This window comes from Rhododendron vialii, chromosome 4a, assembly GCF_030253575.1.
Source record: "Rhododendron vialii isolate Sample 1 chromosome 4a, ASM3025357v1".
NCBI classification, from domain to species: Eukaryota; Viridiplantae; Streptophyta; class Magnoliopsida; order Ericales; family Ericaceae; genus Rhododendron; species Rhododendron vialii.
Window position 1 is genome coordinate 11,365,992 of NC_080560.1, and position 26,121 is coordinate 11,392,112.

At 39.3% G+C, this 26,121-nt stretch overlaps 4 protein-coding genes, 1 long non-coding RNA gene and 1 other non-coding gene across 25 annotated transcripts; 4 read left to right on the forward strand and 2 right to left on the reverse strand.

The window, feature by feature from the left end:
• Window positions 1-1,677: 1,677 nt before the first annotated feature.
• On the forward strand, window positions 1,678-15,324 carry LOC131321766 (probable LRR receptor-like serine/threonine-protein kinase At3g47570). Of its 12 annotated transcripts, XM_058352713.1 has the most exons (5): window positions 1,678-1,913; window positions 8,477-8,653; window positions 9,587-9,682; window positions 9,789-10,418; window positions 10,701-11,412. In XM_058352713.1, exons 3-5 carry the CDS (start codon window positions 9,622-9,624, stop codon window positions 11,090-11,092), a joined length of 1,083 nt encoding a protein of 360 aa, XP_058208696.1. In that variant the 5' UTR covers window positions 1,678-1,913; window positions 8,477-8,653; window positions 9,587-9,621; the 3' UTR covers window positions 11,093-11,412. The 12 variants fall into 12 exon arrangements, with proteins under 12 accessions (XP_058208696.1, XP_058208693.1, XP_058208694.1 ...); XM_058352710.1 differs by having other exon boundaries at window positions 9,587-10,418; XM_058352711.1 differs by having other exon boundaries at window positions 8,489-8,653; window positions 9,587-10,418.
• Window positions 3,439-4,015, reverse strand: LOC131321772 (uncharacterized). Its single transcript, XR_009198623.1, has 2 exons — window positions 3,930-4,015; window positions 3,439-3,854 (listed from the first exon to the last, which is right to left on the reverse strand). It is a non-coding gene; the product is annotated as an uncharacterized LOC131321772 (long non-coding RNA).
• On the forward strand, window positions 6,607-6,714 carry LOC131324918 (small nucleolar RNA snoR100). Its single transcript, XR_009199503.1, has one exon. It is a non-coding gene; the product is annotated as a small nucleolar RNA snoR100 (small nucleolar RNA).
• On the forward strand, window positions 12,990-17,412 carry LOC131321760 (probable LRR receptor-like serine/threonine-protein kinase At3g47570). 2 transcript variants are annotated; one of them, XM_058352692.1, is made up of 2 exons: window positions 12,990-15,682; window positions 16,720-17,412. In XM_058352692.1, the coding sequence occupies exons 1-2, from the start codon at window positions 13,003-13,005 to the stop codon at window positions 17,070-17,072; spliced, it is 3,033 nt and encodes a 1,010-aa protein (XP_058208675.1). In that variant the 5' UTR covers window positions 12,990-13,002; the 3' UTR covers window positions 17,073-17,412. The 2 variants fall into 2 exon arrangements, with proteins under 2 accessions (XP_058208675.1, XP_058208677.1); XM_058352694.1 differs by lacking the exon at window positions 16,720-17,412 and having other exon boundaries at window positions 12,990-15,452; window positions 15,557-15,682.
• Window positions 17,413-18,094: 682 nt separating this feature from the next.
• Window positions 18,095-25,062, forward strand: LOC131321770 (uncharacterized). Of its 3 annotated transcripts, XM_058352720.1 has the most exons (3): window positions 18,292-18,498; window positions 18,751-18,839; window positions 21,875-22,079. In XM_058352720.1, exons 1-3 carry the CDS (start codon window positions 18,364-18,366, stop codon window positions 22,029-22,031), a joined length of 381 nt encoding a protein of 126 aa, XP_058208703.1. In that variant the 5' UTR covers window positions 18,292-18,363; the 3' UTR covers window positions 22,032-22,079. The 3 variants fall into 3 exon arrangements, 1 of the variants encoding a protein (XP_058208703.1); XR_009198620.1 differs by lacking the exon at window positions 21,875-22,079 and adding an exon at window positions 23,511-25,062 and having other exon boundaries at window positions 18,095-18,839; XR_009198621.1 differs by lacking the exon at window positions 21,875-22,079 and adding an exon at window positions 23,511-24,522 and having other exon boundaries at window positions 18,292-18,833.
• On the reverse strand, window positions 18,520-24,554 carry LOC131321762 (G-type lectin S-receptor-like serine/threonine-protein kinase SD2-5). 6 transcript variants are annotated; one of them, XR_009198619.1, is made up of 3 exons: window positions 22,086-24,554; window positions 20,947-21,064; window positions 20,442-20,906 (listed from the first exon to the last, which is right to left on the reverse strand). XR_009198619.1 is itself a non-coding variant. In XM_058352699.1 (2 exons), the coding sequence occupies exon 1, from the start codon at window positions 24,552-24,554 to the stop codon at window positions 22,101-22,103; it is 2,454 nt and encodes an 817-aa protein (XP_058208682.1). In that variant the 3' UTR covers window positions 18,520-18,538; window positions 22,086-22,100. The 6 variants fall into 6 exon arrangements, 5 of the variants coding, with proteins under 5 accessions (XP_058208682.1, XP_058208679.1, XP_058208681.1 ...); XM_058352699.1 differs by lacking the exons at window positions 20,442-20,906; window positions 20,947-21,064 and adding an exon at window positions 18,520-18,538; XM_058352696.1 differs by lacking the exons at window positions 20,442-20,906; window positions 20,947-21,064 and adding an exon at window positions 19,728-20,020.
• Window positions 25,063-26,121: the final 1,059 nt, after the last annotated feature.

Consider the following 26,121-nt stretch of genomic DNA (forward strand, 5'->3'; position numbering starts at 1 on the left):
TAGGCTAAAAAGTTGAAAAAAATTAAGTAGCTTTGAGCTACTTAATTCTGGCTGAATTTTTATGTACTTACATTCAACCGTCATACCACCACCACAACCACTTCCACCAACACCTCCACCACTCCACCACCACCACCACTACCACCACCTCCACCACTCCACCACCACCACCTCCACTGCCACCACTCCTCCTCCACCACATCACCACCACCACCACCACTCCCTCCACTATCACCACCACCACCACTTCCTCCACTACCACCACCACCACCACCACCACCACCATCCACTCCACCACTACCACAACTCCACCACAACCACCACCATCACTACACCACCACCACCGCTCCTACCACCACCACCATCGCTCCACCACTCCACCACCATCACCACCGCCGCCACTCCCCCATCACTACCATCACTACACCATCACCACCACTCCACCACCACCACCACCAGCTCCACCACTCCACCACCACCACCAGCTCCACCACTCCACCACCACCACCACCACCACCACCACCACCACCACTACCATCATTACACCACCGCTCCTACCACCACCTCCACCACCGCCACTCCACCACCAGTACCATCACTACACCACCACCACCACTCCACCACCACCATTACCAGCACTCCTACTACCTCCACCACTCCCCCACCACCACTCCACCACCATTACCAAAAGTATATTGTGACTGTTAGTAAATTAAGATAGAATTGGAACAAAATTAATTCATCATTTTTTTAATTCAGTACTTAATATATTTATCAAACAGCTTTTCAGCTTAAAAATTTCAGCATTCAGTTTCCAGTACTTAATTTTTCAGCTTTCAATTTCAGTTTTATCAAACAGCCCCTAAGAATCAAACCTATTCTTATTGGTTGTACGTAGACTACCTCTCGGTTCCAATTCGAACGACGGTTTAACAAAATTGAGATAGTAGTAACATTTTACAAAGCCTTTGAAGCAAGAAAGATATATTCGGATAAAAACACAAATAAAACTTGATTTTGAATCAATTTTATTTAAACCACCAAAAGCCGCTAAACTGAATTCAAACTCACAGACAGTTACTAACAAAATACTGCGATTAGTTATATACTAGCATGAAAGTATATCACGATTGAGTCTCTTCATATGTAGTATTATTCAAATAAATTACAAATTAAATGTACCTCTATAACGTTGCGGTACGGATCGAGTTGGAGCAAAAAAAGTGACCATAAATTCACGAGCAAAACTATTTGATTCGGTTTATCATTCTATAAATTGGAAGTAAACCACAATACCATTTTGAATCAAATTGGCCGGTTTGGATTGGTCTAGCCGGAATTCGCAATTCGACAGTTATTTTGCTCATTGTTAAGTCCTCCATTTCTTTTTCACCGCTTCCATGCTCCGACTTCCGGAAGTTAATTTATGCTGAATTGAAGAAAGTGTGAGAAAAGAAGAGAAAAGAAAATGGGAGAAAAATGAGAAGGAAATTGTCCTGTGCACAAATTTAGATTATTATTTTTTATTTTCTCTCATCTTTCTTTCCAAACCAAGCAATGGGAGAGTATTTTTTAAAATTTTCTCCCTTAATTTCTCTTCTTTCGACAAGTTCCAAACAAACCATTAGGCTTTCTCTTAAACACGTGGAAAAGAAAATTACTCCGTAACACCCATTTCCCTCTCACTTTGTTGTTTCTCTTCTTTCTTTCCATAGTTCCAAACACATACTACCCCGTCATTCTGCGCGGAAACGATTTTGCCCTTTTATGAACAGCTATTTCTTTTTCCTTTTGAAGGCAATGGCACATGTTGGCGAAGATACGGCAACGGGAAGAATACCCATCTGCAAACAAGGATTCCTAGGTTCTTTCTTGGGGTCCATTTCTCTCCTGCCAAAAATCCTGTTCATGGGGTAAGCACCACTCAACACAATTCCGATTATGCATTCCACATAGAGAAATTAGGGTAATAATTGGTGATAGAGTTAATGAGTGGAGAGAGATAGAGAGAGGAATGAGAGTAATTTTTTCTTTTTGGGCAAATTTCACTCAGACCCCTGAGGTTTATGACAATGACAGATGGTACCCTTCAGTTTTTAAAAATGACAGAAACCTCCCCTATTTCACAGTTTGGGTTTCATTCCGTTAGTTCCGTTAGTGAAATGGATGGAAAATGTACGTAAATGTACGGAAAATGAAATCTTCAATTTTATTTAGTTCTATAGCTATCTTAGGACTCTCATTGAAAGTCCTAGAGTCAAAAATTAATTATGATCATTTAGGATAAAATGATTTAAAAAATAAAATTTTTGCACCAATTCAAACATATTAGAATTTAGAGCATTTAAAATTTTGCTCTTCATTTGGTTTAGGGCTTTCAATGAAGAGAAAATACTTAAGTGCTCCAATTTTCAATCCATTTGAATCGGTGCGAAGATCGTATTTTTCTGATTATTTTATCCTAAAGTGCAATAATTAATTTTTGGTTCTAAGATTTTCAATGAGAGCCCGAAGATAGCCGTAAAACTAAACGAAGAGGAGATACTTAAGTGCTCAAATTTTCAATCCATTTGAATTGGTGCGATAATCTTATTTTTTTGATTATTTTATCCTAAAGGGTCATAATTAATTTTTCGCTTTAGGACTTTCAATAAGAGCCCTAAGAAAACCATAGAACCAAATGAAGAACAAATACTTAAGTGCTCCAATTTTTAATTCGTTTGAATCGGTGTGAAGATTTTTATTTTTTTATCATTTTATCCTAAATGGTCATAATTAATTTTTGGCCCCAAGGCTTTCAATGAGAGCCCTGAGAGAGCCATAAAACCAAATGAAGAGAAAATACTTAAGTGCTCCAATTTTTATTTCGTTTGAATCGATGCGAAGATCTTATTTTTCTGATCATTTTATTCTAAAGGGTCATAATTAATTTTTTGCTCTAGAACTTTCAATAAGAGCCCTAAGATAGCTGTAGAACTAAATAAAATTGAAGATTTCATTTTCCGTACATTTTCCGTCTATTTCATTAACGGAACTAACGGAATGAAACCCAATGAAACCCAAACTGCGAAATAGGGGAGGTTTCTGTCATTTTTGAAAACTGAAGGGTACCTTCTGTCATTGTCAGATACCTCAGGGGGTCTGAGTGAAATTTTCCCTTTCTTTTTTGAGTTAGAAATTTTCTTTTCAAAATTGCATCCAAACAAGGCATAAATCTCTCCTACCCTTTTGGCATTTCTTCAGCAAATTCAAATTTCTTGCGTTTTTTTTCCTGTTAATTAAGCAAATATTGCCCTCTTGCATTGTTTCATCCTTAATTCCTTATGGAAACTAGGTACGGGGCGACGTGCAAGGCACGTATGTCATGCCCGTTGAAGAGAAGGAGTTTGAATTTTGTAGAATCAAAATATAGGTTATGGTCATAATGGTAAAAGCAAATGAGTTTAACAAAAGCACCGCCATATTTATGAATGGTCAGTATGAATTTGATTACAAGCATTTTATCAAACGCACCTGACTAAGTAATTTCCTGCACCTAGACCGAGCCTACTACAACTCCAGTGCCACACCTAAGACAAGCTTTCATAACAACAAAAATTACTCCCTCGGTCCCTATACTGTGAGGTTCAGTTCAAGGACTTGCGCTGGAGTTCTTCACAATGGATAGGACATGTCAAAATACAAATCATAAAGTGACAAAGAACAATTATGCTAACGCCCTGTCTAACTTAGGGAATACCAGTTCACTAGCAAATATAGTTGTGAATCCATCAGCTATCTGACCAGAAAGCATGACCGCAGCAGTATCCCTGATAACTTTACAAGTTATGATTAACCTTCAAATTGCTCTGAACCTGTAGTGGTACATACCTTCTTTATTTTGGGCAACTGGAGTCAAAGATGTCACATGGAAGTTATATGAAACTTACCGAGAAATGGACAACTATCCCATCCGAAGCAAAGAACAGTTTGTTTCTAATACAACAAAGTTCATGGTTAAGTAATCGAAGACCAACGCACAATAAAGGAACAATATATGAATTATAAAGAGAAATACTTTGGATTACAAGGGTCCACAACTACATACTATCCTAATCTCTTTGAGTCAATGTTCACACTTCCACGATTACAATAAGCTCAGCCGAGGACTCGAATAATTTATTGAACACTCCAGCCTTAGAGGTACACATATGCATGTGCAGAAAGTGTGTCCTAGGTACAACTGGATGTAGTGAAGTGAAGTGAATCCATCAAGGTTTTGAGTATTTGAAATGAGTCATGAGCAATATTAGTCAGCTAACCATCTAATGCCTCAAAATATTGCATAAAAAAGGCCACCAGGTAATCATAATCTCAGCTCCATCAAGAAATTCAAGTGATGAACTGCACAAACTACCAAGGAGTGATCAAGTGAGAAATACTGCACATCTGCAATGAATTGCAAGCTAGGCTCGTGCCAGAGAATTCATTAAATGAAAATTATATTTTTCTACTGCAAAAGTTCTTGAAAATTTCATACTAAACATTATGAAGGACAAATATGTAGCCACAGAGATAGACCACCCGATTCCGGAACTATTGAATAATTGCTTAAAACTGTTGTATTCACACCGTGAACCATTTTCTTCACTCAACAAGCCCCTAAAATCTTCAATGTTGGAGTTCGAATGACTCATAACTCACACAAGTAGCACCTCTCTCTTTGCTCTATCCTTTTTTCTTTTTCTCAATTTGGGGTTGTCGAGAGTGTGTCAAGGGAGGATAAAGTGAAGCATACAGTTCTTTTGCAATTAATAGTCTATTGCTTGAACCAATGGTAAAAGATTTGTTCTCAAATGTGAGAAAGTTTATAGTCTAAGGCCAACAACTTCATCTGAATAGAATCGAAAGCCTAACTTTCACCCAAACACCTTCTAATAACTTCTCAAAGTCTTGGTAGGTTTGGTTCATTCTTGTATCTTTTGATGGAATCTGTATTGCCTTTGGGCTTTGTTTTGAAATGAATTGAATGTGTTAAAAAAAAAAGCCAACACCTGATTCAAGTTTAAACTTAGAAGTGCTAGAAGGACAGGGCAAATGCCAATAAAAAATAAAGGAGACAATAGAAAATAATCAAGCATGGGTGAGCCGGTGAGGTTCATGATATGGCATAGAAACCTTGAACTTTAGAGCCAGCTAGTTGGACTGGACTCATATTGAAGGTACTTAGACCCATATGATATTTTGTCCATGGAACTGATAGCTATAGGTTTAATAATCCTGCATTACCATGGTAGTATACATCCCATGCTTTGTAAAATTAGATATCATAAGTAGATTTAATCCAGTTTGTAAGAGTTGTAGCGAAACACCAGACATGTGGTCCCATTGGCTAAACAATTGAGTCCTATCCAATGCTCGTATCAGGTAAAACAAATGGACCCTTAGTATTGATATGGCTTTTGCCTAATGCTTTACCAATATCCATGTCACCAAACGCAAGTTTCTCAATGCTTCCTTATTAGCACTGAAAATAGCATCGAAACTGAGGCTGGAAAACTGGGTGTAATTGGTTCAAGGCAGAAAATGGAAAACTGATTATCAATAATCAAATTGCTATGATTATTGATTAATCAGAAAAAACTAATTACTACTTATCAATAATCAGATTACTATGATTATTAATTCATCAGGAAAAAAAAAACTAATTACTACTTAAGTCGTTCACAAGTTACATTAGTGGAAGCTTAGCAAAAAAAAAAAGTTGCATTAGTGTAATCGAAACCCTAGCATGCATATAAGTATACAGATATATAGGCTTACAGCTTACCAATTATTTTGGTAAATCAGACTTCCTTTCCGTTGTGTACATCGATCGATCGAGTTTCAAGACCGTCTTTGAAGATGCTCGCCTGGAACACGCTCGATTTTGTACAGATTGAGACCCAAACAAGGATACAAATCTCTGGTATTAATTTGTACCAATAGCGTCCGCAAGGGCTAGTGCTAGATCCTCAAATTTACTCTGCAAAAAAAAGTTACAAGAGGAGAGGAAGGGAGATGATTTGAGATCAGTGAGACATGCAGAACCTGTGCAACTTTTATAGTGCGACTGTGTGAGTGACTCATCGGCATGGCGATAGGTATGTTGGCGGCCGGAAATTTGGACTGCTCTGGAATAGAGTTGCATGTCCTGATCTGGAGAGAGAGAGAGAGAGGCCATGGAAGAAAAATTGCTGGTGAGAGAGAGACGACGCGAGGGAGTAGAACTATAGAAGGCGATTGTGGCTTCAACGCCTACGTGGCTGTGCGTGACGCACCCATCTGGGCCATTAAGGCAAGAAGGGGAAATTACCATTATGGACACCAGACTAAACTGCATACCCCCAATTTAGGGGGTAAAATTGGAAAAATTGGCCAATTTGTGGCAAGCGGAAATTGAATCAAAGTGTTTCTTCTTAAGAAGGAGTAGGATAAATTAATTGAAGTTATCTGTTGTTTTGACCTAGAGTTGGGAAAATGGATGTGGTGTGTGCTAGATCAAAACAACTTAAAATCAAATTTTGTTAGGAATTTTTGATTCAGAAGTGGAAAATTACTATTGTGCAAACCGATGCTCTGGACTATCAATGAAGGAAGCATGGTAACGTGCACATAAATTGATTTGGGTCTCTAGGCCTGCCCTCTCTGATGCCATTTAGCTTTGATTTGGGGGCATGGTTCAACAACAAAACGTCTTTGTAGCTCTTCGGTTCTTGGATGTTTCTCTTCGGTTCTTGGAGGTTTAGGGGAGCCACTGTTTCTGAGAGCAGTCACTTTGTGCATATATTGCCAAATGTTAGGCTTGTCTCCAATCATCTCCGCCCATATCTCTAACGATTGGGAACTAGATGGGTTCTGTTATGTTGTAGTGGAAAATTACTCTGCACCGAAGATAGTACCTAATTTGGAGTGCATTCATGACTTCCCACAATTCCCCCCCCCCCCCCCAACTAGTACTAACTAATAATAATTAATGGTTTTCTTTGGGGTGAATCTTAAGTTCTAGTCAATTAGGGATCAAATGTTTAGGAGTTATTAGCTTCAATAAATTTGGGTACCTCAGATCAATGAAGAAGACCACGAGGGGAAGTGCACAACTAAAATTTTTCTGCTTAGATATGAACTATAGTGGACTAAAGCTGATGTGGGTCCCAATTCAATTTTTCTGTTTAGAATTTAGATGCATTATGTGGGTCCCAATTCAACTTGAATTTTCCAACAAACTAAGACCTCTACCTTGTTCTTTCTGTCACAGTAACGTCCTTTTTCATCCCGGAATCAAGAAGGGCTACAAATCATGCATGACCTTATTTTTGATTCACACCCTATTTTGTGAAAATTTGACTTTGTGTATGGAAAGCTGGTTTCCACCGTTTCCTTTTATTGTTGGTTCATGATTTCTCTGGAAACCTTCTTGATTAGACCCGGAAGAAGAAAAAAACACAAGAAAACAAAAATGGGAAAGGGATTTCTCTGGAAACCTTCTTGATTAGACCAGGAAGAAGGAAAAAGCACTGGGAAAGGCGATATGGTGAATACCCTAAGAAAAGAGAGGGAGGCAAAAACTGTGGCTGATACATGGCCTGTTAAGTTTGGGTTGATACCCATATTGATAAATAACTCAAGTGCATGACCTTCACTTGAGGAACACTCAAGACTATATACCTCCATATTCATAGAGTTTCCAATACCCAGATGGGTTTCGCAATGGCATCTTTGCCATTTCATCTCTCGCTGTGTTTTCTTGTTCTCTTGTGCTTAGGTTCTGGCTTTCCTCGAACAGCTGGAGCGGTGCTCAGTGGGAATGAGACTGACCGATTAGCCTTGCTTGCATTCAAGGATGAAATAACCAGTATTAATCCCTTTGGGGCTTTGAGTTCGTGGAATCAATCTTTCCATTTCTGCCAGTGGAGTGGTGTAACATGTGGACGTCTGCACCAAAGGGTCATTGTGCTAGACCTTGATGATCAACACCTATCAGGGTCCATTTCGCCTCACATTGGAAATTTAAGCTTCCTTAGGGAGATATGGTTGGATAACAATAGCTTAAGTCATCAAATCCCCCTGGAACTTGGTCGTTTGCAGAGACTGCAAATATTGTCTTTGAGCAATAATTCAATTGGTGGCAAAATTCCCGCCAATATATCTGCTTCTTCTTGCCTTACTAGGGTGCACTTATCTTTAAATAGGCTGGAAGGGCAAATCCCAGAGGAGCTTGGTTCCTTGTCAAACCTCAAGGTACTGAATGTTGAAAAAAACAATCTAACAGGAGTTGTCCCGCGTACTTTGGGAAATCTATCATCTCTCCAAACTTTTAAAGCCCTCCAAAATAGTATTAGTGGGAATTTACCTGACGTGCTGGGCAGACTGACAAACCTTAGAGGTTTTGGAATTGCAAATAACAGGTTAGTTGGTACAATTCCTTCCTCAATCTTTAATCTTTCCTCTATCCGAGCTTTTGATGTAGGAAGGAATCGAATTCAAGGGAGCTTTCCATCAGAGCTAGGCATAAATCTTCCTAATCTCGAATTTCTTGGAGCTAGTAGTAACTTGTTTACTGGATCAGTTCCTTTTTCACTTTCCAATGCCTCCAAGCTACAAATTGTTTCAATGGGAAACAATAAATTCACTGGTAAGCTTCCTTCACTTGGAAAGTTGCATAATCTTCGGTCATTAAGCTTTTCTCGTAATTATCTTGAAACTGGAGAAACTAATGATCTAAACTTTCTCCCCTCTTTAACGAATGCCACCAATTTGTTTCTTTTTGCCATCAATGTTAATAACTTTGGAGGGGTGTTGCCAGATTCCATCCGCAATTTCTCCACTAATCTGCGTATACTTGCCTTGGACAACAACAAAATAACTGGAAACATCCCAAGTGGGATAGGTAGTCTGATCAATTTGGTAGGAATTTATTTGTGGAACAACGAATTTACTGGTGAAATCCCACCTGATCTTGGGACGTTTTGCCAGCTACAAGAGTTGAGTCTTTCCGGTAACAAGTTCTCTGGGAAAATCCCAATGTTTTTGGGAAACTTAAGTTTGTTAGCCAAACTTTATTTGGAAGAAAATTACTTCGATGGAAACATCCCTTCAAATCTAAGGAATTGCAAACTGTTGGAAGTTTTAAGTGTTGATCGTAACAATCTTACTGGTACCACACCTAGAGAAGTTGTAAGTCTCTCATCAATGTTGAATCTCACTGCATCTGAGAACCATTTGACTGGTTCACTTCCTATAGAAGTTGGAAGTATGAAAAATCTGGAAGTATTGGATGTTTCTAATAACATGTTGTCTGGTGAAATTCCATCCACCCTCAGCAGCTGCGTAAAATTGAGATTGTTGCTTGTGGAGGCCAATAACTTCCAAGGGACCGTTCCCTCATCTTTTAGTAATTTGAGAGGTTTGGAGGAACTAGATCTTTCTCGCAATAGTCTCTGGAAAACTCCCAGATTTTTTGGCCGACGTCAATTTTTTGCAGAAATTAAATCTATCAATGAATGATTTCGAGGGTATGGTACCGGAAAGAGGCATCTTCAAGAATGCAACAGTTGTTTTTCTTCAGGGAAACTACAGGCTTTGTGGCGGCATACCTGAATTATGCCTACACAGTTGCAAGTCCAAAGGGTCTACGAGGAAAAGATCTCTTATCCTGAAAATAGTAATTCCCCCAACAGTTGGCCTGGTTGGAGTACTTTTGATGATCTACTTTCTCTATTGTTCACGGTTTAGAACGAGAACAAAAGTACCCTCTCTCGGAATTGCAGGGAATACATTTCAGAAAGTATCCTATCAAAGTCTACGTCAAGCTACTGGTGGGTTCTCTGAAGCCAATTTGATTGGAGTGGGTGGTTTTGGTTTGGTGTATAAAGGAATTCTTGATCAAGGGGGACAAGTTGTTGCAGTGAAGGTTCTAAACCTTGAATTCCGTGGGGCATCAAAGAGTTTCCTAGCTGACTGCAAGGCCTTGAAGAGCATGAAACACCGGAACCTTGTAAAGGTGCTCACTGCCTGTTCAAGCATTGACTATCATGGAAATGATTTCAAAGCCCTGGTTTATGAATTCTTGGTCAACGGGAGTCTAGATAAGTGGCTGCATCTGAAAGAGAATGAAGATGCAGCGAATGCGGATTCAAGGCACTTAAGCCTTCGACAGAGGTTAGATATTGCCATTGATGTTGCTTCTGCGCTTGATTATATTCACAATCATTGCCCTGAACCAATAGTGCACTGTGATCTGAAACCAAGCAACATTCTTTTGGACAACGAAATGACTGCACATGTAGGTGACTTCGGCTTGGCAAAAATCTTTCCAAAAGCCATCGTTAACTCCTCTCAATTTCATGATATGTCAAGTTCTCTTGGCATAAGAGGCTCCGCTGGCTATGCTGCTCCAGGTAGATACACTTCTCTGGTTCTTTTGACCTCAGGCTCCTTTATGTTTTCCTTTTGAACTTCACTTTCCACGTAGAATCTCTTTCTGACACACATAGCTATTGATTCTGCTCTTTATTCCTAGTTCCATTGTATAAGTCTTTCATGGAGCAGCATAACCTTACTTCAAATACAGTATGTGCCCAACGTCTTTTCTACAAGTCTGCTACTGGAATGTAGATTCGCTTCATTTTCTTATGAGTAAGTTATTTACAGTTTTATTTTTTTTAACGAATGAATTGCAGAGTATGGTATGGGAAATGAGGTGTCAACATCTGGCGATGTGTACAGTTATGGCATCCTCTTACTGGAATTGTTCACGGGGAAGAGACCTACGGATGACTTGTTTTCTGATCAATTGAGTCTCCATAATTTTGTTAAGATGGCTTTGCCTGAACAAATAGAGGGAATTGCCGATCCAGCACTGTTCAAACAAAGGGAAAGGGCAGTGGCAAGCTCAAGCGGCCCCATCATTCTGTATCATAGCTCTTCTAGTGGTCAAAGAACTCTGGAGTGCTTGATTTCAGTTCTTAAAGTTGGAATTGCATGTTCAGAGGAACTTCCAAGAGATCGGATGGCCATTAACGATGTTGTTGCTCAGTTGCATGTGATCAGGAACCTTCATTTTGGAGGCTAGTGGAAAAGATGGAATGGCAACATGGTCATGAATAGGTATGACCCTGTCAGAGTCTTATAAAAGGGTAAAAATGCATGCAGTCGATACCATTGTTCTGCACAAAAGCCAGCAAATTTTACTTCTCCCTGACTTCAGTTTTCCCTGTTGTTCTGTTATAAATACTCTACTTCTCTGACATAATATTTGGGAGGAAATAAACTACGAGCTACTATCCAAGTCATGCAGAGGGTTTGTGATCATATGGGAAAGATTTTGTTTGCTTTATGTTCTTTTCATTGAACTTGGATTCTTGACCAAATACATTTTGGTATTTTAAGGTATGGAGCAACTGAGCAGGAAGTGAATTCAGATAGCTCTCGACCTGGTCTGCTGTTAATAGTAATGCTTCAAATCGTGACATCATTTTTCTTCTTATTTAAGGAGAAAATAATTCAACTCGTTTTTTTTTTTGAGGGAGGATTCAACTCGTTTCACAGTACATGCTTTACACTAAACAATTGTGTACGAGATGATCAAGTAAAGTTTTACGCTAATTGGTGCCAAACCAAAGTTATATTCCCTTCAGATTGACACGTTCTGTTAGTGCCTAGTGGTTACAACAACACCGTGGTAAAATTCTGTTAGTATAACAATCATGGGATTTAAGCCTAGCTGTGCTCGGCTTTGACTTGCACTGGTAGCGCTGCTACACTAACTACACTAAATTTAAGTGGTGGAGAATGTACAATTGTTGATACATGTAAACAATAATAGGTAACGGAAGAAGGATAGAGAGAGGAAGCACATCATTTTGCATGGTTTGGCCATAATAAGTTAATAATCCATGTCCATGGGAAAATGTCCATGGGAAAAGATCAACAGCAGAGGAATGCATTTTGAGGCACACACATCCACATGATGAATTCTGCATGAATACAGCTCAAAGCATCAAGTTGGACTGGGCATGGTTTAAATTTCGGCCTCTTTCATTTCACCCTCTTGTCATATGGTTTGCAACTTTTTTCACATAATCGTTCACTAATATAGGGAAAAAAACCTGGTTTTTAAGCAACTGATATTTCATTTGTTCTTCAATATCATATCAACCCTACTTGTTGGGTATCTATTTTTTCCTCTTTTCCCAGGTACCTGATGTCTAATTAGTATTGAAGGTATCATGTTTTCCCTTCAGGGAAGGAAGGTATCACTTAATAACTAGTACAAAACCTTTAACTCCAAGTACGCTATTTGCTACAATCCCAGGTCAGAAGATTAAAGGAGCAGAAGCTGCTTTGTTTTCATATATTTTACGGGTTCCCAATGCCTTATGTACTTTTCTATGCCCTAAAGCTTATGCGTGGACAAGTTTGGGGCATTTCTTCTTGAAGGGGCCATATTTCGCGAATTGAACTTGAAAGCTAACATCTTGAGTTAACTAGTGGATTAATTACGTGTAGGTCTAAGTTCCATGAACTTACTTTCTCCCAAGTTGGTAGATTTGAACTTAATTACCTCTAGGTTTGAAGTCATGACATGACTTATGGGGAATTGTCTGAGTTCAAAAGGTGCAGAGAATTCTACGTTCTTCAAAACCACAATTGGGGGGCAATAGATAATTGTGATTTTTCTGGACCGGTACAATGCTCCTTCAATTTTAATTCGTGAATTTTTGTCTTCATGTTTTAGTCAAGATCGGGAGCAGACTTGTCTCCAGTGCCTGTCCTGCTAGGGAGAAGTTTGGCATAGAATAGTCTTGGTTAGATGTAGTAAAAGCTTGGAAAGGTTGTTTAAAGACTTGGAAAGGTAGTTTGAGACTTGGGCAAAGGAAAGAAATGAGAAATTGAAAACAAGTGCATGACCTTATACTTAAAGAAACACTGAATACAATATGGAAAAAGAATTCCAGATTCATAGAGAAATCCTACTCTCCCATGGGTTTAGCAATGTTGTACTCATGGCCATCCTCTTTTGCCGTGTATTTTGTTGTTCTCTTGATCTTTGGTTCTGGCCGTGCGATTGGCAGGAATGAGACTGACAAACTGGCTTTGCTAGAATTCAAGGCTGAAATAACTAGTGATCCCTTCAGGACTCTGAGCTCATGGAACGAATCCATCCACTTTTGCAAGTGGAGTGGTGTAATATGTGGACGTCGGCACCAGAGGGCCGTTGCGTTAGATCTTAATGGTCAAGAATTGGCTGGGTCCATTTCCCCTCACATTGGAAACTTGAGTTTCCTTAGGGAAATCTGGTTGCGCGGCAATGCATTGAGTGGGAAAATACCTCCACAACTCGGCCGTTTGCACCGACCGCAAATCTTGAGTTTGCGCAACAATTCGATTGCCGGAGAAATTCCTGCCAATTTATCGAGTTCCTCTAGACTTACTGTGATTGAGTTTCACACAAATAGGTTGGAAGGGAAAATTCCAGAAGAGCTCGGTTCGTTGTCAAACCTCAAGGTACTCAGTCTTGTGAAAAACAACTTGACTGGAGTTATTCCATCTACTTTCGGGAATCTGTCATCTCTCCAATTATTTTCTGCCCTTCAAAATAATATTAATGGCAATTTGCCGGACGTGCTAGGTCAATTGACAAACTTGGGAGCTTTAGCATTGGGAGTTAACAGGTTTGTTGGAACGATTCCTTCCTCAATCTTTAATCTGTCTTCTCTGCATGTACTTGATGTGGGAATGAACCAACTTCATGGGAAGCTTCCTTCAGACCTAGGACTAACTCTTCCTAATCTCCAATTCCTTGGAGCTAGTGCTAACTTTTTTACAGGTTCAATTCCTTTTTCACTTTCCAATGCCTCCAAACTACAGATTGTTGGCATCGCAGACAATCGATTAACTGGAAATGTTCCTCATCTAGAGAAGTTGAATGATCTTCAGAAATTAAGCTTTTCCGGTAATTATCTCGGAACTGGGGAAGCTGATGACTTGAGTTTTCTCTCATCTTTAACCAATGCCACTAGTTTGTATGTTTTGGCTCTACACATCAATAGGTTTGGAGGAGTTTTGCCTAAATCAATCACCAATTTCTCTGCTGTTTTTGCTCAACTAATCTTGAGTAGAAATGAAATATCCGGGAACATCCCAACTGGGATAGTGCATCTGACTAATTTGGTGCAGATTGAATTGTCATATAACCTATTCACCGGCGAGATTCCGGATGATATTGGGAAGCTTCAACAGCTGCAACTTTTGAGTCTCTCAAACAATAATTTCTCTGGGAGAATCCCATTGTCTTTGGGAAATTTATCTATGTTAAGTCAACTCAACTTGGCCTCAAATAAGTTGTATGGAAACATCCCTTCAGATCTCGGGAAATGCGATCATCTGAGGGCTTTAGGTCTTTATCAAAACAATCTTCATGGTACCATTCCTAGAGAAGTTACAAGTCTCACATCATTGTTGTATTTCAGTGTATCTGAAAATGATTTGACTGGTTCCCTTCCAGTTGAACTTGGAAATTTGGAAAATCTAGAAGTACTGCTTGTTTCTGAAAATAGGTTGTATGGTGGAATTCCAAGCTCCCTTGGTAGTTGCGTAAAATTGAAATTTCTATCTATGAAAGGGAACAACTTCCAAGGGATTCTTCCTTCCTCTTTGAGTTATTTGAGAGGTATCGAGGAATTAGATCTTTCTCGGAATAATTTTTCAGGTGAAATCCCAGAGTTTTTGGGGGACTTCAAATTCCTTCAAATATTAAATCTATCCTCAAATGATTTCTCTGGTGAGGTACCTGAAAGGGGCATCTTTAAGAATGTCACTGCCCTTTTCGTTGAAGGAAACAATAAACTTTGTGGGGGCATACCTGAATTACAGCTACGCGCTTGCAACTCCGAAGGGTCTAAAAGGAAAAGATCTACTCTTGCCTTGAAATTAGTAATCCCAATAGTTTTTAGCCTTGTTGGACTACTTTTGATGGTCTTTTACCTTTGTCATTCGTATAATAGAAAAAGAACAAATTTACCCTCTTTCCAAGTTTTTGGGAGCACATTTCAGACCATATCATATAAAAGTCTAGTTAAAGCTACTAATGGTTTCTCCCCGGTGAATTTGATTGGGGTGGGTAGTTTTGGATCGGTGTATAAAGGGATTCTTGATGAGGGTGAAAAAGTTATTGCAGTGAAGGTACTAAACCTAGAAGCCCGAGGAGCATCCAAGAGTTTCATAGCTGAGTGCAAGGCCTTAAAGAGCATCAAACATCGAAATCTTGTAAAAGTGCTCACAGCATGTTCAAGTATTGACTATCATGGTAATGATTTCAAAGCTCTGGTTTATGAATTCATGGCTAATGGAAGCCTCGAGGAGTGGTTGCATCCAAATGAGAACGAAGATGAGACGAATGAGGATTCGAGGCATTTGAGCATTCTACAAATGTTAGATATTGCCCTTGATGTTGCTTTTGCACTTGATTATCTACACAATCATTGTCTGGAATCTATTGTCCATTGTGATCTAAAGCCAAGCAATGTTCTTCTAGACAATGAAATGACCGGACATGTTGGCGACTTTGGGTTGGCAAGATTCCTTTTAGAAGCGTCAGACACTTCTTCAAATCAGTCAACCTCTATCAGCGTAAGAGGCTCTATTGGTTATATTGCTCCAGGTAATTCAACATCTTCTCTATTTTCCTTTCATATTCACTTTCCAATATGTTCTAAATCTGATTCACATAGACATTGAGTCTACTCTTATCACTAAAATAGTGCTGAAGAATTTTTGCGAAACTCGCAATGTTATTTTGCCTTAGAAACGCAGAAATTGGGTTGTGCAGGGTCGAGGCAATTCCTTGGCTCATGAAATGGCTTCCTGGGCTCTCAGAAACAAGTCCTCTGGTTCTTTGTTGACAAATGATCTACCTTCGCTTTTTTCAAAAAAATTCAGATTTGGATATGCTTGAGTCATAAGAGTTTTGTTTTGTTTGTTTTGTGTTGTCTTTAGATCATATTCTCTCTTTGTTTTTCTCGTGCATTGGCCAAAAAAAGGGGTTACAATTATACTTAAGTCAGGTAGTATTCCTATAACTGAGTATCAAACTATTTCTGGCATCAATGGAAGTATGCCATATATAAATATCAACCCAATCTTAAGTCCATTATGTCCACTAATCTGATCTTATTTTTACTTCATTTTTTTAGTATTATGTTGTTCCTTCTTTGCAAAGTATTTCAATGAGACAAACGAACGGTTACCAAAATTCTTCTGTAAGTCAATATTCAAGCTGATGGGAACAAAATACCAGCACAAAGATCGATCATGCGGTTTTGGTTGATTACTTGATTTTGTTTTTGAATGACCAAGTGGTTGCAGTAGTTGATATCATGGGGGATTGAACTCCTTAACAATGTATTGCGCTTGAAGTAATTGGTTGTGACTCGTGATAAAGCACAAGGAATCATGTTTTCTCGTAAGTTGAAAAAAGGGCCAGAACTGTACACACTTGTTTCTGTGCAAAGGGTTGTCTGTGAAAGCAAAATAAGTGTTTTCGATAAAGCTTTCAACTAAGTTCTTTAAAATTATAGGTTAGGGCATGAATTGCAAGTTTGTCCCCAGTGTCGTCTCTCTATTTGTGACAATTATTATTATTATTATTATTATTTTTAAACTGAGTTCCTTTTGTTTCTGGTTGCAAACAAAATACAGAGTACGGCCTCGGAAATGAAGTGTCAGCATCTGGCGACGCGTACAGCTACGGAATTCTCTTATTAGAGATGTTTACGGGGAAGAGACCGACGGATAACATGTTTTCCGATAATTCGAGTCTTCATAACTTTGTCAAGATGGCTTTGCCAGAACATGTAGCACGCATCCTTGATCCAAGGCTGCTTCAGGATCAGAAGTTTGCTAGCAGTAGTGACAATATCGTGGAATGCCTGATTTCCATATTGGAAGTAGGAGTCGTCTGTTCAGAAGAATCGCCAAGAGATCGGATGGCCATTAGTGATGTTGTTGCTCAGTTGGGTGTGATCAGAAAGACCCATTTCGGAAAAAAGTGAAGCTCTACATTGAGGCAGACACCTAGAATTGCATTGCATCCCTGAAACCGGTACAACCCTCGGTCTGGTGCGAAATTGGTTTACGGCAACATTTCTCAACGCATATATTTTCCTGGAACAGAAACTGATTGCATGTTCTAAGTGGCCTTTAGCCAAAAGAAATAATAAGGAAAAACTAGGTGCAGAACCTGCATTTATGTAACTCTAAAAGTTTGCCTATTTTATATGTTGTGTAGCTTTATGTTAAAATAGATCTTGTTTGATAGATGTTAATGGGACGCTTCGGAGCTGTGTGGCTTAATTTCGTGTGGAGAGATCATTAATAAATGTGTGCTTGCCATAAAAGACAATTATGTCTTTTCTTGTTAAATGTATGTGGGACTCACGTGTATGTGAGCGGTTTTTTTGGTATTGTGTTCGGATGATTGTGTACCTAACATCTCTGAAAAGTCAAAACTATATAAGCAAATCAATTATCTCCTAAAACAACAAATTAGGCAAATCAACGGACCGATCGATCAGATTATCAATCGGCAGTCAATCGAAACCTTCTGGCATCTTTGAACGTAACGTGGGACTAGAAATTAAAAATGATTTTTTTTTTTTACGGTTTATGAGTGAATCTAGAAGGGACCTATTGTACTTTTTAGAAATTGTTTCCAAAATAGGGGTAGGGTCTCCATAGTTGGAGAACCAAAGACAATTTGGAAATCTAAATATCTAAAAAGATGATAGGTTCCTCAGAAATTCTCTCATAAAGTGCAAAAAATAGAAATAAATTACAAAATCTCCTTCCAATATGTCACATTTATTCTCTATTTTGGAGGTTTAGAGATGGGTTGGAGATGCTCTAATAGGTTGCTTATCGGTTCTGGACAAATGTGTATTCTTGTTAAACAGAGAGGGACAAAATCGGCAACTCAAATAATCAACATTGCCCACCTTTCCTCCCTCACGGAATTGCACCAAAACTGGCAAGAAAGGATACGAGAGGGAGCACCGAGGATCTCCTGTCCGAGCCCAATTGGGACAGGGGCATGTCTCATTTCTCGGAAGTCGTCGATCTCGCAAATCAACAGTAAAGATATATTGAGTTAGAATAATATTGTTCTCGAGCAAAAAATATTCGGCACATTTCAACCGTCGATTTGCGAGACCGACAGCTCCGAGGGGTGGGACAGACCCTGTCCGGATTGGGTCGGACAAGGGATCTGGACTCGAGAGGGAGGGGGTTTCTTCTCTTCATTTCTCATCCTCCCCCACCATTTCTCACCCCTTTGATGATCCAAACATGGGATGGAATCACTTTTTCTCTCATTTTCTTTTCTTTTCTCTCGAAATCTCTCAATCCAAAGGAGCCCTTAGCCACTCCCTCTTCCTTTTCTTCCACATCTTAATCACACGTGTTTGTAGCTTCTTCCACAGAGTATGCCAAGTGTTCACCGCCATTCGTTTCAGAATTCGCTCTGCAACAGGAGCATAAAATTTGTCAAATATGCGGATACATAAGAGAATTTTAATAAATTGCTAAAAGAACGATCATTTCTCTTCTCTCACCCCAGCAAGGGATCATTTTTCTCTCATATCACTGTTGCTTTGAAAGCAAAATCCTTTTTGTTTTTTCCCCTTCCCTTTACCGATTGCTTCTTGTTATTATGACCTTGTTTTACCGTTGCAGGTGATGGATCATGGCGGCTATATGTTTTCTTGCGCTTGCAATGTCCCCCCTATTCAACGTTTTCAGATGCAAGACTCGATTAGGTCAAGGTGCTCCGTTTCGATGATCTTACTTTGAACTTTTGCTGGTTATCTATTGGGGTGCTAATCAAGCCACTTGATAATTTTTGAGGACTAATTGTTCAAGCTCTGCTCACATTAATTTTTTTTTGATCGTGATAAGCTTGACTTGTGAAATATATAAGTCCATCTCAAGCTTTCAAGCCTGAGCTTAAGCTCGTGAAATTTCCGGCCACCAAGCCTGAACTTAAGTTCGTGACTTTCCATGGAATATTTTTATAGGATTTGATGAAGCCTGAATTTCTACATGTCTCACTTAACGTTTTCAATCTGGATGCAAAAGTATTGGAAATGTAGTGGTGAAAATATGCAAATGGAAAGAATGATTTCAAATATTTACGATATTTATTGATTTATCCTTATCTTTGAAATATTTATGGAATGACCTCTGTTTATAAAAGCCTATCAAACCAAACACTCATATGCTCAGGCTGAATTTATAAACAAATGATATTAAAAAGTGATTGAGCTTGGCTTATAATTTGTTTGAATGAGTGCAAACGAGCCGAAAGTCGAGCCAATCTCGAGCTAAGCTCAAGTTGTTTGGTTTGTTTAGGATCCCTAGTTGTCTAGATTATGCCTGTTAGAAAAATTGGCCAAACCGACACACGCATGTGAAGAACAATCAAGAACGAAGAATAAGAACACAACAGATAGTGATTTTTACATGATTCCTCAACTGTATAGTTGAGTATATTGGCTCACTCCAGTTTTGACAAACGAAGAGAGTACAAGTTACATTGACTGCTGGGTATAATTGTCACGACCCTAATCCGTCCCTATAGGTCTTATTCATAACCAAGCACCCCTATAGGTCTTATTCATAACCAAGCACCGGTGAAACCATCACCAAGGCCATTCCATACAAAAACTTTATTATTGTATAATTTAAAGGGACTAGAGTACGTAACCAACACATTTCTTATGTGGTCCAATATAATGACAATGGACACACACATAGGGACTACAACATCCAATGACTCCTCATAGCCATGCATAGTTCAACACTTTAGGAGTGTCCTTAACTATTACAAGAATGTCAAACAAATAGTTAAAATATACCACTTTCATACGAACAAGAAAAGATAGAGATCCTCACATATGCTTCAAGTCCACACAAATGGAAACCACATCATCCAATTCTTCAATTCCTGAAAGGTGGAATATTTTCATAAGCCGCAACTCGTATGAATGACTAATACATAAATCGCATGCTTTCCATGGACAATGATAATTCAAGAGAAAAGCTTATTTCAAGAGAAAGCTCATTTCATAGAACATAGCTTTATAATGCACATCCTCGTATCCTCGTCATTTCATGTTATCAGGCGTCCCTGGCAATAGATAAGCTTAGACGTCTCTGTGTTATACCATATCATATCATATTCATATCTTGCTAGCCTTTTAGCATTGTCCACCTTTCATTGATATTCCATGAAGTTCATGTAAGAGTAAAAAACATGTTCGATAAAGCATTAACGTGGAAAACTTGTATAAAATCATGTAATTTGGATATTAAGTCACTCACCTCGGTTCACGTAACCACACGGACTTCCTATAATAATTAAGCAACAAAAATATGATTAGTCAATGCCAAATGTGTCTATTCATGCTTAGAATGAGGTCCTAGGAATGTGGGAGATCAAACGTAAATCATAAACGATGCAGAATTTCTCCAAAGTATGCAGGTGCTACCAGGAGGAAAAAAACCCTCCTACCGGTAGGATAACCAAGAATTCCAGTTCTAGAGTGTTGCTACTGCTAGGGCCAAAAACCTGCTACTGTTAGAGACTGGGTTTTCCTAAAAAGTGCAGTTCGACTTTCCTTCGATTTCCAACCCCCCAAACCACTTCGAACACCTCAACCCGCTCTAAAACCTTACAAATTGATAATCAGATGGACTACAAGATCTACCCACAACAGCAGGAAAATCAAGTTCCAAAACAAACCTTAACACACCAATCAAGGATTCAAGGTCTAGTTCTTGAGCTCCATATAAATTCAATCCCAAAACATATTCTCTTGAATTAAACCCAACTCAAGCCTACCTCCATGGCTTCAATCAAGTGCGATCTACAAGTAGAGTATGAAATTCACTACTTAAAGCATAAGAATTACCAAATCAGGTCTTCAATTACCAAGCTGGAACCCCTCTTTCTTCTTCTTCTTCTTGCCGTCTCTCTCTCTCTCTCTCTCTCTCTCTCTCTCTCTCTCTCTCTCTCTCAAGCGGTGCAGATAAGAACACAGACGTAGAACCCCCTTGTTTTATTAGGCTCCTAGAAAAATTTGTGTGTAAGCCCATGTACTATCATGTGCTCCTACCTACAACAAATAGGGTCAAGTGAACCCCCTTGTTTTATTAGGCTCCTAGAAAAATTTGTGTGTAAGCCCATGTATTATCATGTGCTCCTACCTACAACAAATAGGGTTAAGTGATTAAGTCAATAGCTCACGTAATTCGTCAAGACACAACACTATGATCGAGTCACGTAATGTTATGAACGTAAGGTCCATGTTATTGTTAACAGGTTCCTTTAATGTCTAATAGGTGAGTTAACAGATGTAATTAGTTAACTTCATTCATTTCTTGATCTGATGCTCTAAATAGTGTAAGAAGTTGTTTTGTTATCTGCATTAATTGGATTGACGCCAGGCATATGTGCATGGATGATGCTGACGATGAAAGCTTCCATTGCTCAAGCAAACTAAGTTTTTTCATCGACTCTGATGCATTGTAGATTGAACGTAGAATACATAAGCGGGTATATACTTTGTTCTATCTGAGTGAGTAGCTATTGAACGTGGCATTGAACAGGACAGCGAAGTAATTAGCTAAAAAGTTCATACACTATCGGCCGTGTAATTTTTGTGTACTTGTACTTCCCATCATAATCCTGTTTTCTATTGTTCCCGTTTCCATCAATTTCCTTGGTTCGTACTTTTGTTTTTCGTTATGAACTCGTTTTTTCACATTGTGTTCGTTTTTGCGCAGAGATAAATTTCAGGATTCAGAAAAGAACTCTCTGGTGTACCATTAGAATTGTTTATTCAAAAAGAACTTCCCGAAATAGCAGTTGGAAAAAGTTAGGCAGACAAGAACGGACGTTTCTTCCGAAAAAACAACCAATAATCCGAAGACCTGATCCCAAAAGAGAATCTTGAATTTTGTTTGCAAGTTATTCAGTGCTAAGTACATGAAGTATACTTGTATTTTACCTGAATTGCTGCTTTTCATCTAGGATTAGAAAGAACTGATGCTTGCATAGGAGTTGAAAGAACTGATGATTGTAGTGTTGCAGAAACATGGCCACTGGCAACGGAAGAAGATCCCATTGCATGGGTGAAGTCGTAGCTGATACTTGGATCCACTTCCATCACTCCTTCCAAAACCTTCACCACGGTCGACATGAGAGGCCTTTTAGTGGGATCATTTTGTAAACACCAAGCTGCAATTCTTATCATTCTCAACATTTCTTCTCGATTTTCAGGCATCTCCTCGTTCAAATCCTCCACAATGTCAAGTAATTGATCGTCCCTTGCCTTCTTCTGCATCAAACTGAGTAGATGTTTGCTGGATTCTGATCGGGTTCCATCTAAATTTTTCCTGCCGGTAACTATTTCGAGGAGAACAATCCCAAAACTGTAGATGTCAACTTTTGTTGTGCTATTTGAATGGCCACATTCTGGAGCAATATACCCAGGAGTTCCTCTCAAAGTGATCAGGACCTGGCTGTTGTCCCTGTCTACTAGCTTAGATAACCCGAAATCCGAGATTTTGGCATTGAAATTTGCATCCAAGAGAATGTTTTGTGGCTTTATGTCAAGGTGAATGATTCTCTGTCTGCATTCTTCATGCAAATAGGCCAACCCTTTGGCTATCTGGTGAGTAATCTTCTTACGGGTTTCCCAATCGAGACAAGGTTTTTGGTCCCTATGAAAGATCCATTGGTCTAAAGACCCATTACTCATGTACTCATATACTAGAAGGCAAGATTTATCTGCAGAAAAGCCAACCAATCTCACCAGATTAAAATGGTGGATGCTGCCAATTGTTTCAACTTCTGCTATGAATTCCCTAACTGCGTGGCCCACTTTATGTAACCGCTTCACTGCGATCTCAGTGCCATCCGGTAACACTCCTTTGAACACCGAGCCAAACCCACCACTACCAAGCCTCTCCTTGAAATCCCTTGTTGCCACACGAAGTTGCTCATGCGTAAACATAACGGGCATCCCCGGAACTTGTCGCATATACTCCTCGACATCCTCTGTGATCGTCTTGCTAAATTTCTTCCAGAATATCAGTATTGAGAGACAGAAAATCAATAGGACAGCAGAACCGGAGCCTGCTATTATCTCTATTAGTCTGTTTCGGTTTTTCGGTGCCAGTTTCTCCACTTTAATATATGCTGTTGATGTGAAATTGTAATTTGGAATTTCTCCTTCTCTTACGGACAAGACCTCTGATGGAATATAACAGAAACCATTTGAATGATTGTTATTATCATACCCGTAGAATGCAGCTTCACATGAACAATTATTGTGACAAGCTTCTTTACAGCTCTCTAAATCTGTGATGTTTGAAGCTGCTGCATTTGGATCAATGAAATTGAAGTAACTGACATTTTTCATTTCGACCAGGTCTGCTTTATCAGAGCGAGCTTGGCACAATTGGGTAGTCCTGGAGCATCTATCATTCTTCCATTTAAACCCTTTGACTCCTTTGGGACAACCACATATCCCTTCATCGCAGAAGCCGAAATCCCCGCATTGGCGAGGAAGTTGACAGACTCCGAAATCTTTGGTAACCATATCGACAATCTCATTTGCCCTGGTTGCTGGTTCGTGCCTGTATAACTTCAAACTCCCATTGCTATTGAGTCGTACGTACTCAACAGACAAATCCAACGGCAGTTTTGAGCGGTTTGATCCCATGTTCTCGAGGAATCCTCTGGTTTGGAGCTCTGCGTTATCTGAGGTATTGACTTCGATTTTCGTTAGAAGAGGACACCGGCCTCTAAGTGAACTTTGATCCGTGGTATCCGGCTCTGGTTCCAGCTGGTAGTACATCTGTGATCCACCGTTACCCACCCTGGTAAATGCAGCTAGTCCAGAGATTGTTACAGTGGCATAGTACAAACCCGACACAAGCCTCTGATCCTCGTACAACCGTTGTCCGGCCAACAATGTATCGGTTGGGTGATCAAAAGACTGCCAAACAGCTCCCGTCTCATTAAACAAAACCAAGTTTCCCAATTCGGTTAAGTTCATTCCCGCCACAGAGATCCCTGCCGTTCCGGTCGACCACACAGTCGATCCATCCGGATTCCGGAGCACTAAATCCCCCTCTCGAGTCAGTGTCAGGTTCGCGTTCTCGCTCACCGGGTGTTCCGGGTTTGCTGACCAAACCAAGGCGGGATTGCCTCCTCCAACGACAGTAATGCCGAAGTAGTAAGAGGTGCAGTTGCCAGTGCAGTAGAATCCAGAGACAAAGCCGAGGCTCCTTGTTCTTGATAGAATTGCTCTTACTTTTGATCCGTCGGTGCTGTTTACGTTCATGTCGATCGAGTTGTCGTTTAGCCATGACGTCGGTTCGCTTGAGTTGAGGAGGATTGTGGGGCTGGTTGCGGCTAGAGTGCAGGCAAAGAAGTAAGGTATAATGAACAGGAAAATGGAGGAGTCCATGGTTACTGTGAAACAAATTTATTGAGGATCTGTTTACGGTGGTGCTTGATCAAGCTGAATGGAGAGAGAGAGAGAGAGAGAGAGAGAGAGAGAGCGCTACAAGTCCAAGTCAAGATGGGAGACTAGTCAGGCAAAGCTTGGGAGCCGTACAATAGGCATCTTTGATTAGAAGAAAGATAGAAACTTCCACCCCCCTACGAAACGCATGCCAGGGCCAGTGAAACTCTAAAATTCTTGTCGTTTCTCATTTCCATTTAATGTGGTTTTTGGAAACAAAAACAAGAGTTCAATGAACCAACTGTAGTTACTCGGGTTGTTTTCACAAAGATAGTTCTCGGAAATTCGATATAATACGACTCGGAAGTATTTGGCAAAAAATGAGTGTTTGATCCTTTTCAAGAAAACTACACTGGATATAATTTCTGGAAACAATTTGTCGTATTGTGTATCGTGTTAGTTTCCATTCTGCTTCCGGGTTTTAGAGAATGATAGTAACCTCTCAGGAAAATGATAAGAACGCGTTAGTGACACAGTCTTGTATTTTCTTGGTTTTTTTTTTTTAATAAGAACTGCTCTGAAAATGAAGTTCCTGATTTGCATACCCTCAATTGTTATTGAGGAAATAATTTGCAGTGCAACTGATGGATGAGGAAGAAAAACAATACGTATCGATTTCTCTTTACAATTTGAAAGTATGTTTCCATTGATTTCTCTTTACAATTTGAAAGTATGTTTCCATTGCCTTTTCGTTCGCCAAAATTTTCATCCAAATTCAGTCTCGTTACATGTCATTTACTCTCCGGGATATGTTTAGACCAAATGCATTGAATGATAACCTGAGGAGTTTGGCCAAGTGGGCCAAGTGGTATGAGAAAGTAAATGAATGTTTACTTTCCATGAGATCACATATTCAAATTTCAAGAAGGTCAAACATTCGAAATCTTGGGGCCATTAGAGGATTTGTGTCCAAGAATTAATCAAGATGCGCGTATGCTGGCTCGGACATGCGATTCTTAAAAAAAAAAAGATGCACAAAATGATCACCTTATCGTACAGTGAAAGGTGTTGGAAGGGTATACTTTTGCAAATCTCTTTGCGCGCCCCCCGACACACCCCCCGCCCGACCCCACCCCCGGACCAAACTACCCCCGGCAATATTCAACCCACGCCGTTTTCTTATTTTTTATTTATTTACTTAATAACTTTTATATCTTTTTTCATTTTTATTTATTTAATATTATTTAAGTGTTCCAAATTTCAATCCGGTTGAATCGATGCAAAGATCTTATTTTTTTTTATCATTTTGTCTTCAATGATCATAATGAATTTTTGGCTCGAAAGCCTTTCAACAAGTACCCTAAGACTTATTATTTAGTTTCAGGTCTCTCTTAGGGTGCTCATTGAAAGGTCTTAGAGCCAAAAATTCATTACGATCATTTAGGATGAAATGATAAGAAAAATAAGATCTTCGCACCGGTTCAAACGAATTAAAAATCGGAACACTTATTTTTTTACTCTTTATATGTATTTTTAAATTATTTAATATTATACCCGGCAATAATTCAAC